The sequence below is a fragment of the Procambarus clarkii genome, chromosome 1, assembly GCF_040958095.1.
Source record: "Procambarus clarkii isolate CNS0578487 chromosome 1, FALCON_Pclarkii_2.0, whole genome shotgun sequence".
Classification (NCBI taxonomy): domain Eukaryota; kingdom Metazoa; phylum Arthropoda; class Malacostraca; order Decapoda; family Cambaridae; genus Procambarus; species Procambarus clarkii.
In genome coordinates this window covers 49,378,873-49,393,336 of record NC_091150.1, presented here as the reverse complement: position 1 = coordinate 49,393,336, position 14,464 = coordinate 49,378,873, and the positions used below count along the sequence as shown (strand labels likewise).

General features: G+C 44.5%; 1 protein-coding gene across 1 annotated transcript in view; it reads left to right on the top strand.

Moving 5' to 3' along the window:
- Positions 1-14,464, top strand: part of LOC123747013 (uncharacterized) — a gene marked incomplete at its 5' end in the record, with an annotated part of 198,643 nt that overhangs the window by 126,105 nt on the left and 58,074 nt on the right. Inside the window, one exon of the mRNA XM_069322416.1 lies at positions 7,716-7,902. Coding sequence (XP_069178517.1) covers positions 7,716-7,902 — 187 coding nt within the window. The remainder of the gene's footprint in view (positions 1-7,715; positions 7,903-14,464) is intronic.

The window sequence follows — 14,464 nt, the reverse complement described above, 5'->3', positions numbered from 1 at the left end:
ATGCCTCTTAGTTCTGGGACTGGCCTAGTGGCATACCTCTGAACTTTTTCCAGCTTCGTCTTGTGCTTGACAAGGTACGGGCTCCATGCTTGGGCCGCATACTCCAGGATTGGTCTTACATATACGGTATACAAGGTTCTGAATGATTCCTTACATAGGTTCCTGAAGGCTCTTCTGATATTAGCCAGCCTCGCATATGCCGCAGATGTAATTATTATTTTGTGGGCTTCAGGAGACAGGTTTGGTGTGATGTCAACTACTAGATTTTTCTCTCTGTCCGTTTTATGAAGTATTTCATCTCCCATTCGGTATCCTGTGTCTGGCCTCCTGTTTCTACTGCCTAGTTTCATAACCTTACATTTACTCAGGTTGAACTTTAGGAGCCATTTGTTGGACAATTCATTCAGTTTGTCAAGATCATGTTGTAGCCTCCTACTATCTTCCTCTGTCTTAATCCTCCTCATAATTTTTGCATCATCAGCGACAAGGAGAGGAACGATTCTATACCCTCTGGGAGATCATTTACATATATCAGAAACAGTATAGGTCCAAGGGCTGACCCCTGCGGGACTCCACTGGTAACGTCTCGCCAATCTGAGACCTCACCCCTCACAGTGACTCGCTGTCTTCTGTTGTTTAGGTACTCCCTTATCCAATAGAGTATCTTCCCTTTCACTCCTGCCTGCTGTATTCACCTAGTTGTGCTTGCGGGGGTTGAGCCGCTCTTTCGGCCCGCCTCTCAACTGTTAATCAACTGTTTCTACTACATTTTTTTCCCACACCACACACACCCCAGGAAGCAGCCCGTGACAGCTGACTAACTCCCAGGTACCGATTTACTGTTAGGTAACAGGGGCATAGGGTAAAAGAAACTCTGCCCATCGTTTCTCGCCGGCGCCCGGGATCGAACCCGGGACCACAGGCTCACGTGTCCAGCGTACTGTCCGCTCGGCCACCGGCTCCCTCCCCCTGTGTACTCACCTAATTGTGCTTGCGGGGGTTGAGCTCTGGCTCTTTGGTCCCGCCTCTCAACCGTCAATCAACTGGTGTACAGATTCCTGAGCCTATTGGGCTCTATCATATCTACATTTGAAACTGTGTATGGAGTCAGCCTCCACCACATCACTTCCTAATGCATTCCATTTACTAACTACTCTGACACTGAAAAAGTTCTTTCTAACGTCTCTGTGGCTCATTTGGGTACTCAGCTTCCACCTGTGTCCCCTTGTTCGCGTCCCACCAGTGTTGAATAGTTCATCCTTGTTTACCCGGTCGATTCCCCTGAGGATTTTGTAGGTTGTAATCATGTCCCCCCTTACTCTTCTGTCTTCCAGTGTCGTAAGGTGCATTTCCCGCAGCCTTTCCTCATAACTCATGCCTCTTAGTTCTGGGACTAGTCTAGTAGCATACCTTTGGACTTTTTCCAGCTTCGTCTTGTGCTTGACAAGGTACGGGCTCCATGCTGGGGCCGCATACTCCAGGATTGGTCTTACATATGTGGTGTACAAGATTCTGAATGATTCCTTACACAGGTTCCTGAACGCCGTTCTGATGTTAGCCAGCCTCGCATATGCCGCAGACGTTATTCTCTTTATGTGGGCTTCAGGAGACAGGTTTGGTGTGATATCAACTCCTAGATCTTTCTCTCTGTCTGTTTCATTAAGTACTTCATCTCCTATTCTGTATCCTGTGCCTGGCCTCCTGTTTCCACTGCCTAGTTTCATTAATTTGCATTTACTCGGGTTGAACTTCAACAGCCATTTGTTGGACCATTCACTCAGTCTATCCAGGTCATCTTGTAGCCTCCTACTATCATCCTCTGTTTCAATCCTCCTCATAATTTTTGCATCGTCGGCAAACATTGAGAGGAACGAATCTATACCCTCTGGGAGATCATTTACATATACCAGAAACAGTATAGGTCCAAGGACTGACCCCTGCGGGACTCCACTTGTGACGTCTCGCCAATCTGAGACCTCACCCCTCACACAGACTCGTTGTCTCCTGTTGCTTAGGTACTCCTCTATCCACCGGAGTACCTTCCCTCTCACTCCAGCCTGCATCTCCAACTTTCGCACTAGCCTCTTGTGTGGCACTGTATCAAAGGCTTTCTGACAATCCAAAAATATGCAGTCTGCCCACCCTTCTCTTTCTTGCCTTATTTTTGTTGCCTGGTCGTAGAATTCAAGTAACCCTGTGAGGCAGGACCTGCCATCCCTGAACCCATGTTGATGCTGTGTTACAAAGTTCCTTCGCTCCAGATGCTCCACTAGTTTTTTTCGCACAATCTTCTCCATCAGCTTGCATGGTATGCAGGTTAGGGACACTGGCCTGTAGTTCAGTGCCTCCTGTCTATCCCCTTTCTTGTATATCGGGACTACGTTAGCTGCTTTCCAAATATCTGGCAGTTCCCCTGTTGCCAGTGATTTGTTATACACTATGGAGAGTGGTAGGCTCAGTTCTCTTGCTCCTTCCTTTAGAACCCAAGGGGAGATTCCATCTGGGCCTATAGCCTTCGTCACGTCCAACTCTAGTAAACACTTCCTTACTTCCCCACTGGTAATCTCAAACTCTTCCAGTGGTTCCTGGTTAGCTATTCCCTCACTTACCTCTGGAATTTCTCCTTGCTCTAAGGTGAAGACCTCCTGGAATTTCTTATTCAATTCCTCACACACTTCCTTGTCATTTGTAGTGAATCCTTCCGCCCCTATCCTTAATCTCATAACCTGTTCCTTTACTGTTGTTTTTCTCCTAATGTGGCTATGCAACAATTTAGGCTGAGTCTTTGCCTTGCTTGCGATGTCATTTTCGTATTGTCTTTCTGCCTCTCTTCTCATCCTGACGTATTCATTCCTGGCATTCTGGTATCTTTCTCTGCTCTCCAGTGTCCTGTTATTTCTATAGTTTCTCCATGCCCTTTTACTTTGCTGCTTAGCTAGCCTACATCTTTGATTAAACCATGGGTTTCTCATCTTCATTTCTCTGTTTTCCTTTTGGACTGGGACAAACTTGTTTGCTGCGTCCTTGCACTTCTGCGTGATGTAATCCATCATATCTTGGGCCGTCTTTCCCCTGAGCTCTGTTTCCCATGCTATATCTGTTAGGAATTTTCTTATCCCCTCATAGTTTCCCTTTCGGTATGCTAACCTTTTGGTTTCGGTATCCCTCCTCGAGTTCAATAACCCTTCTTCAATCAAGTACTCAAACACCAGTACACTGTGGTCGCTCATTCCTACTGGGTCCTCAAAACCGATTTCTCTTATGTCGGAGTCGTTCAGAGTGAAGACTAGGTCGAGTCTCGCTGGTTCGTCATTGCCTCGCATCCTTGTGGGTTCTCCGACATGCTGGGTTAAAAAGTTGCTTGTCACCACCTCCAATAGTTTGGCTCTCCACGTATCCTCGCCTCCATGCGGTTCCTTGTTCTCCCAGTCAATCTTTCCGTGATTGAAGTCGCCCATGATGAGCAGGTGGGATCTATTTCTACAGGCAGCAGAGGCTGCCCTCTCAATTATAGTGTTAACTGCCTTGTTGTTGTTTTCATACTCTTGACTGGGTCTCCTGTCATTTGGTGGAGGGTTGTATATTACTGCTACTACTATTCTTGGTCCTCCCATTGTTATGGTGCCTGCTATGTAGTCTCTGAACTCCTCACAGCCCGGGATGGCCATCTCCTTAAAACTCCATTCCCTTCTCATGAGTAGGGCCACTCCGCCTCCTCCCCTACCTTCCCTCTCTTTCCTTATTACTGTATACTCCTGGGGAAACACGGCATTCGTTATGATTCCAGAGAGTTTTGTTTCAGTGAGTCCGATTACATCTGGGTTAACTTCTTGTGCTCTTTCCCTTAGTTCACTTGTCTTGCTTGTGATCCCATCTATGTTCGAGTACATCACCCTGAAACTGACTAGCAACTGTGTGTGTGTGTGTGTGTGTGTGTGTGTGTGTGTGTGTGTGTGTGTGTGTGTGTGTGTGTGTGTGTGTGTGTGTGTGTGTGTGTGTTTGTGCGAGCACGCGCGTGCCAGCCCCTCCCGCTTCCGCCTTAGAGAGGCGGGAGTCGCTGCCTACCGCCAAAAACCCGTCTAGGCGGGAACATGGGAAAAAAAAACCCGAGCTGGGATGATTTAAGGGGCCGTCAGCTGATGGGTTTATCGCAAACTAAGTGTTACTACTTGGAGCTGTGATTTACTGAGTGGGGGGGGGGGAGGCGAGTGTGTCCTCGCTCCTGGACACTCCAACGATGGCTCCTCGTGACCAGGAAGGTTGTGGAGGTTCTTCTGTTGCTAGGAAGTGACGTCAGGGTACTAGGATGTTACACTTGCTGCTGGGACATGGCATTTAGGTACTAGAGAGTGACACTATAGGCTCTCGAGTGTATCATCTTCGTACTAGAATGCTACACTTTAGTTGAACAAAATGGAGGACTTTAGAGAGACACTGGCATAGTTCCGTAGTGACCTCATAGTTCCGTCACACAACCTTGTAGTTCCGTCACACGACCCTGTAGTTCCGTCACACGACCCTGTAGTTCCGTCACACGACCCTGTAGTTCCGTTACACGACCTTGTAGTTCCGTCACACGACCCTGTAGTTCCGTCACACGACCCTGTAGTTCCGTCACACGACCCTGTAGTTCCGTTACACGACCTTGTAGTTCCGTTACACGACCTTGTAGTTCCGTCACACGACCCTGTAGTTCCGTCACACGACCCTGTAGTTCCGTCACACGACCCTGTAGTTCCGTCACACGACCCTGTAGTTCCGTCACACGACCCTGTAGTTCCGTCACACGACCCTGTAGTTCCGTCACACGACCCTGTAGTTCCGTCACACGACCTTCATGTCTAGCTACTGAATAGATATCATGGAAATAGATACCATACATTGCGAGGTTTGAGTGTCGATCTATAATACAGTACCAATTTATCTCGCAGAAATTGGTACTGTATTATATATTGCAAAATTGTTTGCAATAAGGGTAATAGAATCCGTCCTCCCAATTAATAGGGCACATTGAGTATGTTTTGGTAACCAACATAAGAAATGCAAGTTACTATGAAAATGAACGGCTCACAAATAGTTACGTTTTCTATGGATCGGACTCTATAGGTTAGGTGGGTTGGTTGGGTGAGTGATTTCTTCTAGGGTGGAACACCCTAGAAGAAATCCATGTCATTGGAGAACAACATTGATGGATGAAGGAGAGTTTCTTTGATGAACGAAGGTGAGTTAGAGATTAGCTTTGATGGACGAAGGTGTCTTAGAGAACAGCTTTGATGACTGAGATTAACTTTTGATGGCTCTGAGAATAACTTATGATGACTCTGAGAATAACTATTGAGGACATGAGTAGTATTTCGATGTCTAACAGAATAATTTTGATATCTTTGGGTGTGTCTTTGATGACTCTGAGAATAGCTTTTGAGGACATGAGTAGTAATTTTGACGTCTTTGAATGCGTTAGTGATTGGGTATTAACGAAGATACGAGAGTGAACTAAGGCAGGGGACAAGAGCTTGAGTTTAGTTTCTCTATTTTATTTACTTGCTCAGTTAGGAGTATAACGGGGAGCCGGTCGGCCGAGCGGACAGCACGCTGGACTTGTGATCCTGTGGTCCTGGGTTCGATCCCAGGCCCCGGCGAGAAACAATGGGCAGAGTTTCTTTCACCCTATACCCCTGTTACCTAGCAGTAAAATAGGTACCTGGGTGTTAGCCAGCTGTCACGGGCTGCTTCCTGGGGGTGGAGGCCTGGTCGAGGACCGGGCCGCGGGGACACTAAAAGCCCCGAAATCATCTCAAGATAACCTCAAGATATCTGTTTTAAATATTGGGAAAATTGAACAGGTATTGACAGAGTTGTAACAGTAAAGTATGGCGGGGAACAGGAACTGGAGGTTGGTAACTAAATTATTCTATTTTACTAAGTCCGAAATACAGCGGTTTTAAATTTTAGGGGATTGGACTGTTAGTATTGAATCTACGACAGGGGACTAAGGCGGGAACATGAGCTAGAGTTCGGTAATTGTTTGAATTTATTGTACTACGTCTGAAATATGAGTTTAAAATTGGGCTAAAATTGGCCTGTTAGTAGTGAAACTAAACTTATATATGCGGTCTCTAACAAATTTGGTCTTTAAATGTTCTTTGTCAAATTTTTTAGTCTCAACTGGACTCGGATAATATTTGAATTTCTTCCATGAGAACTCTTTAAGAATGAATGCAAGTGTAAGTAAAACTATGAAATATTTTGGTCTCAAAGTGGTCTCTGTCAAATTTCGGTCTTCAAACGACTCTGCCTAATTTTCGGTCATGAAATGGACTCGTCAAATTTTGGACTTAAACTGGACTCTGACTAATTTTCGGTCTTTATGGGAGACTGTTAAATTTAGGTCTTTACATGGACTCTGAATAATTTAGTTCTGAAAATAGTCTGACGAATTTCGGTCTACGAACGTACTCTGATTAATTTTCGGTCATTAACTGGACTGATGAAAATTGATCTGAAAATGGACTCTGAATATTTTTGGGCTCAAACTGGGCTTAGAACGAATTTTAAGTTTTAAGTTGTCTACGAGGAATTTTTGTCTCAAAGTGGACTCTGTAAATATTTTAATCTAAAATGGTCGCTGCCTATTTTTGGTCTAAAAATGGTCTCTGTTAAATTTTGGGGCATAAACTGAACTCTGACCAATTTTCGGTCTTTCAACTGGTCTCTGAAAACGTTGCGGCTAAGATGTCTATTTTCCTTAACAAAACTTCTATGGCAATATTCTCTGAACATGGTCTTTCTACAAATTTCTGTCATAAACTCGTAAATAAACTCTTATGATTGTATGGACTTTGAAATATTTTCATGAAACTGAGCTCTGAAAAATTTTGAATTTCACCCATAAGAACTCATTAAGAACATATGAGTGATTTTCGGTCTGAATTTCCCTCGTAAGAACTCTTAACAAACTTTTATGAACACTTTATCCGAAAATAGTTTTTGCAAAATTTTGGTCTTTAACTCTGAAAAATTATCTGGAACCCCCGACAGTCCTCAAGCGATACTTCAAATTATCTGGAAAACCGACATCCCACACTGTGTGGGTGTTCTAGTCGTGTGTTCTTAGTGTGACGGTGTGGGTGTTCTAGTCATGTGTTCTTAGGGGTGATGGTGTGGGTGTTCTAGTCATGTGTTCTTAGGGTGACGGTGTGGGTGTTCTAGTCGTGTGTTCTTAGTGTGACGGTGTGGGTGTTCTAGTCATGTGTTCTTAGGGTGATGGTGTGGGTGTTCTAGTCATGTGTTCTTAGGGGTGATGGTGTGGGTGTTCTAGTCGTGTGTTCTTAGTGTGACGGTGTGGGTGTTCTAGTCATGTGTTCTTAGGGTGATGGTGTGGGTGTTCTAGTCATGTGTTCTTAGGGGTGACGGTGTGGGTGTTCTAGTCATGTGTTCTTAGGGTGATGGTGTGGGTGTTCTAGTCATGTGTTCTTAGGGTGACGGTGTGGGTGTTCTAGTCATGTGTTCTTAGGGGTGACGGTGTGGGTGTTCTAGTCATGTGTTCTTAGGGGTGATGGTGTGGGTGTTCTAGTCATGTGTTCTTAGGGTGACGGTGTGGGTGTTCTAGTCATGTGTTCTTAGGGGTGACGGTGTGGGTGTTCTAGTCATGTATTTATTGCACTGATATGATTGTTACAATGACTGTGTAATTATGAGTGATGATGTTGTTGCAGTGATGTGGTGGAGCAGCGGACGGTACATCGCGAGTTCCGGACTACCCACCAAACGCTGCCCTCACCACCCCCGCAGCAGCAGCCGCAGCCGCAGCCGCAGATCGCCATGAGGCCGCAGCCGCAGCCGTCAGCCTCCTCTGCCACCAAGGAGCTGGACGACCTGATGGCGTCCCTGAGCGACTTCAAGGTAAAGGAGGCGGCAGGCGGCACACCCACCAAGGTGCAGGTGGTGGATGTCGCTCACCCCAGGCCGCAACCGCAGGTGGTGTCGGCTGTGGCCGGAGGCGGCGGTGAGGGCGCTGCGGGGCACGGCGTCGCTACATTCATGGTACGGTATAACTATCCAACCCCTCCGCCCACACTCTCGCCCACCCGCCGCAGAGGAACCAACCCACGCCCACGCCCACAGTGTCACCCCGCCGCTTGGGCTGGACAGATTTAGCAAGTGGATTACGTAGACTTTCCGCGTCCATCACAGATAAATTAGGTGGTGACGCGGTGGTAGTGGGCGTGTAGGTGGCGAGGGTGGGCAGTGTGGGCGTGAAGGTGGGGCCGCCCACAAGTGTACTGGCTTCAGCGGAGGGGAGAAGGGGGTCGGACGCCCCCTCTCCCCCCCACCACTCTTGCTGCATCTCCTATTCTTCCTAACCCCCCATCCCCCAACCCCCACTTCAACATACTGCCTGTCGTGTTGCTACCACTCTCCCCCGCATGCATGGCCTTGCAACACTGATGTTATACTCGTTCTTGCCATTCCTGCCATCCGGTTCGCTCCTTCCCGGTGATACCTGGACTTTAGAAGTCAATACGATGTGTTTGTAATTAACTTACGATACTCAGTTTTGATTAATGGTGCTTATTTTGCCTCGCTTTCTGCAGCCTCCTTGCTATTACTAAGAGCCTCCGAGCTGAACCTCTCCTGGCTTCTGTGTGAATATCGCAACTTTCTTATATTTAATGTCCTTATTGTGTGTGTGCGCGTGTGTGTGTGTGTGTGTGTGTGTGTGTGTGTGTGTGTGTGTGTGTGTGTGTGTGTGTGTGTGTGTGTGTGTGTGTGTGTGTGTGTGTGTGGGGGACATGGTGCTCCCCAGACACCATCTGGGGGGGTCACACTCACTGTCCAGATCACCATTTATCAACCATAGTGTTCAACAGCTTGACACCCGTATCGCCTGATACTTAATTGCCGTATTGTGCCACAGCATGACACATCCTTCGTGAGGCATTACCCAACTGCCATATTGTGCCACAGCATGACACATCCTTCGTGAGGCATTACCCAACTGCCATATTATGCCACAGCATGACACATCCTTCGTGAGGCATTACCCAACTGCCATATTGTGCCACAGCATGACATCCTTCGTGTGGCATTACCCAACTGCCATATTGTGCCACAGCATGACACATCCTTCGTGTGGCATTACCCAACTGCCATATTATGCCACAGCATGACACATCCTTCGTGTGGCATTACCCAACTGCCATATTGTGCCACAGCATGACACATCCTTCGTGTGGCATTACCCAACTGCCATATTATGCCACAGCATGACACATCCTTCGTGTGGCATTACCCAACTGCCATATTGTGCCACAGCATGACACATCCTTCATGTGTCATGGATGTATTACCATCACATCAATACAAATTTTTCCATTGTGCCATTTTTTTGCATATAAAAATGAAGGCATTATCACCATAATTAATATTGCTCGCCTACACGAGGTAAATATCGTGCAACACTATTGTGTCAAATATTGGTCAGTATTGGTGAACTACTGGTCAGTATTGGTGAACTACTGGTCAGTATTGGTGAACTACTGGTCAGTATTGGTGAACTACTGGTCAGTATTGTTCACTATGATGGTCCGCTGACAAACATTTCTTGTAGCTATATTGTACCACACTATGACACAACCCACATACCTGACTATGTCACTCCACACTATGACCTCCCACCCACCTGACACACCTGACTATCTCTCCCCACTCTGACACAACCCACATCAACCCAGTCATTAACGATGGAACTCTGTGCTAAATAGAGAATAAACGCGTGACCACGTGGAAGCTGTGCCACGAGGCTCTGTGTACACGAGTGTAGGCGATATATGAAATATTGTGAACAGTGATACGTGGAACAGTGAAGTGGAACGGGTAACACAACACATATAAGTTGGAAGTGTAGGAGAATCGTGCATAGAATATTAGAAATATAGAAAAGCGGCAAGAGACGGCATCCCGCCAGCTGTGTGTGTAGGCCAGGCTGTGTTTACACCAGCCACGAGGCCTACCCCAGGGCACGTCCCTCAGGGATAATATACGGACAATATATAGTGTAATATGGAAATGTGGATCTAGGAATTAGTAATAGAGTGAGTAAATACCACTGTAAGTCGGAAATTAGGCAGAGAATTCCTTGTAATAATACAAACAAATAATAAATCAGTGTTATAAATCAAGTAACTGTAAAGTGGTGGCATCATCCTGGGACACCAAGGGTCAACGCTACATCACACTCCGACCATTCCTCTACCCTACGCTAAGTACCTGCCATAATGTTTGAACAAAGTAACATATAATATTACAAATATGCGGTATACATAAAATATTATAAATATATACATGTAATATTGTAAATAGTAAAATTACTGAAATCGACAAGTGACCCATACAGTGAAGCACAAATATAATACAATACATTAGACAATGGAGGTGTGGGCAGGTGTTCGGAAGTATTTGGAAGACGTATTGCAGGCGTCAAGTGTTGCATCTGTGACATAAAATTTCACCTGAGCTGTGCAGCAGGCACAAACACTCAAAGAATTTACCGGGTTTGCAAAGATGACAGTTAAATGTGGGAAAACCTAACTAAACTGATTAAAAACATTCCCGAGTCACAGAGATTATCATTCACAGAAAAGGTACCAGGGAAATTATTCATATTTGCAAACATACAAGGTCTAAAACCAAATTCAAGAAATAAAGTTAAGTTCATAAATGGCCTCCTAATAGAATCGAACTCAATATTTGGTGCATTTACAGAAACTCCACACAAAAGACCACATGGATAGTGAAATCTGCCAAATCTGCAAATTATAATCTATATAGACGTGACAGAGTAATTAGGTAAAAATGGAGGAGTAGGTCTGTATATTAAAGTGGAGCTGGCATGCACAGAGCTCCTGAAATCGTCCAATGAGGTGGTAGAGGTAATTGGAATCAAGGTAGAAAATATTAATCTACTTATTATTTTAATATACAAACCGCCAGATGCAACAGTTGAGGAATTCGCTGAACAGATCCACAAAATAGAAAATATCCTTGATAACCTAGCAAACCCAGTACCAGATATCATCTTCCTTGGAGACTTCAATCTACCCAGTTTAAAATGGAGAATAGTAAACAATAACATTATAGCAGGAAATCAACCTGGAAATAACCAACCACAGGTCAGAGAACTACTGAGATTCTGTGACAAATTCTCGCTCAGTCAGCAGATTACAGAACCAACCAGGAATGAAAACACGCTGGACCTGATATTCACGAACAATGATGAGCTAATCAGAGACATTACTGTCTCGGACACTACGTACTCGGATCACAAGATCATTGAAGTACAAACTAACATTAATAACGGTAGTAGGCCCAAGAGAAACAACAAGCGAGAAGGGTTATTCAATAAATTCAATTATAATAATAAAAGAATAGACTGGGAGAAAATAAACAGGGAACTTTCAAACATTCAATGGGAAAATGTTCTAAGGCATAAAAATCCTACACAAAGAATAGAAAAACTGACTTCTGAAGCATATGAAGTCTGTCTGAAACATGTTCCTTTGAGGAAAGCCAGAAAGAGGTCCAATGTAGAAAGAGAACGAAGACGTCATTACAAAATAAGGAAGAAATTAACGGAAATGCTTAAGCAGACACGACTCTCCATACAAAGAAGGAATAATTTAAACAGAGAGATTGAAGATATCGAACAGAGACTGAAGCATTCATATCAGACTGAAGAAAGGCAACTAGAACAGAAAGCAATTCAAGTAATAAAGAAAAACCCAAAATATTTCTTCACATATGCTAAATCAAAAGCAAAAACTACGGCCAGTATTGGACCTATTCGTACTAGTGAAGGTTTGTACACTGAGGATGACAAAGAAATTAGCGAAATCCTAAAAAAGCAGAATGAGGACATGTTTAGCACTCCGATGCACAGCATGAAAGTGGAAGATCCAGACAACTTCTTTATGCGTGATATCCAAGCACCTGTAAATATAACTGGTATCAACACGAGCATAGCAGATTATGAAAGAGAAATTGAGAATATGTCCATGCACTCAGCCCCGGGTACAGACTCATGGAATTCAATATTTATAAAGAAATGTAAAGTGCCAGTAGCACAAACACTCAGTACAGTGTGGAAGAAGAGCTTGGACACGGGGGAGATGCCAGATGCGCTGAAAGCAGCAGACATAGCCCCTCTACACAAGGGAGGGAGCAAAGCATTGACAAATAATTATAGACCAGTTGCACTAACGTCCCACATAATAAAAGTATTTGAGAGAATGATCAGGGGTCAGGTCACTAGATTCATGGAGACCAATGACCTCCACAGTCCAGGCCAACATGGATTCAGAGCGAGAAGTTCATGCCTCTCGCAGCTACTTGACCACTACGACAAAATCACTGAGGCATTAGAAGAAAAACAGAATGCAGATGTTATATACACAGACTTTGCAAAGGCATTCGACAAATGTGATCATGGAGTGATATCACACAAAATGAGGTCAATGGGTATAACTGGTAAAGTGGGACGCTGGATACTTAATTTCCTGTCGAACAAAACACAAAGGGTAACAGTCTATCAAATAAAATCGAGTCCGAGCGCAGTTAAAAGCTCTGTACTTCAAGGTACAGGCCTTGCACCACTGCCGTTTCTTATTCTCATAGCAGATATAGACAAAAATAAAAGTCACAGCTTCGTGTCATCATTTGCAGATGATACAAAAATCAGCATGAAAATTACCTCTGCAGAAGACATTGAAAAACTACAAACAGATATTAACAAAGTTTTCGACTGGGCAGCAGAAAATAACATGTTTAACAGTGATAAATTCCAGTTACTCAGATACGGCAAAAATGAGGATCTGAAAAATAATTCAGGGTACAAAACACAATCGAATCTTCCTATAGTAGGAAAACTGCATGTCTAGGATTTGGGAATAATGATGTCTGACGACCTAACGTTGAGGGAGCATAACCAAGCAAATATTGCGTCAGCCAGAAAAATGATAGGAGAGAATTACGAGAACCTTCAAATCCAGGGATCCCATCACAATGGTTTTACTCTTCAAGTCATTGGTGTTGTCCCGTCTCGAGTACTGCTCAGTACTTACTTCCCCCTTCAGAGCAGGAGAGATTGCTGAAATAGAGGGGGTACAGAGAACATATACGGCACGCATAGACGAGATAAAGCGCCAAAATTTATGGGATCGTCTCAAAGCTCTCCAAATGTATTCGCTAGAAAGGAGACGAGAGAGATACCAAATAATATACACTTGGAAAATACTGGAGGGCCAGGTCCCAAATCTACACAGTAAAATAACAACATACTAGAGTGAACGATATGGAAGAAAATACAGAATAGAACCAGTGAAGAGCAGAGGTGCCATAAGCGCAATCAGAGAACACTGTACAAACATCAGAGGTCCACGGTTGTTCAACACCCTCCCATCGAGCATAAGAAATATTGCCGGAACAACCGTGGACATCTTCAAGAGGAAACTAGATTGTTTTCTTCAAGAAGTGCCGGACCAACCGGGCTGTGGTGGGTATGTGGGCCTGCGGGCCGCTCCAAGCAACAGCCTGGTGGACCAAGCTCTCACAAGTCAAGCCTAAAAAAAAAAAAAAAATCTCCACACTATGACACAACCCACACACCTGACTATCACTCCACACTATGACACAACCCACACACCTGACTATCACTCCACACTATGACACAACCCACACACCTGACTATCACTCCACACTATGACACAACCCACACACCTGACTATCACTCCACACTATGACACAACCCACACACACCCGACAGTCATGTGACCACATCTGGTGCACTACGCAGTGGTGTTAAGGAAAATTTCATCAAATCATCAGGAAAGACAATCAGAGTGAGGATACATTGTGGCTATACCACACAGATGTTCACTACTCCTGTACAGCACTTGTCAATGGTCTGTGCTAAATGGGCAAAAGTATCAAAAAAGAGACAAAGAAGTACAACGTGTCACAGTACGAAAATGTCCCCCCCCCCCCCCTTGGGGGTTATATATTACACCAGGCCTGTTTCCATAAGCCCACATCGCATCGTGTTTCTATAAGCCTACATCACATGAATATTATAAAACGCATTTGATAAATTCGCTTACATGTACACTTGGGAACCTGAACAGTGAGTCGTACAGGATCATTTTTAGAATATATACAGCACCAACACAGTGCTTTACTTGTTAGCGAGATGGAGAAGACTCAGAGGTGTGCCAACAGCATAAATCCCATAGCTGAGATATATTGGAAAACTAATGGAAATGAACATCAGTGTCACACTATTGGAGAGGAAATGGGATACATTTTCACCACATATAAAATTCTTAGTGAAATAGGCAGCTCAGACCAGGAATATTTAGTATAAATATTCATACTCCTAAAAATTCTATAATATATAGAATATTTAGCAGTA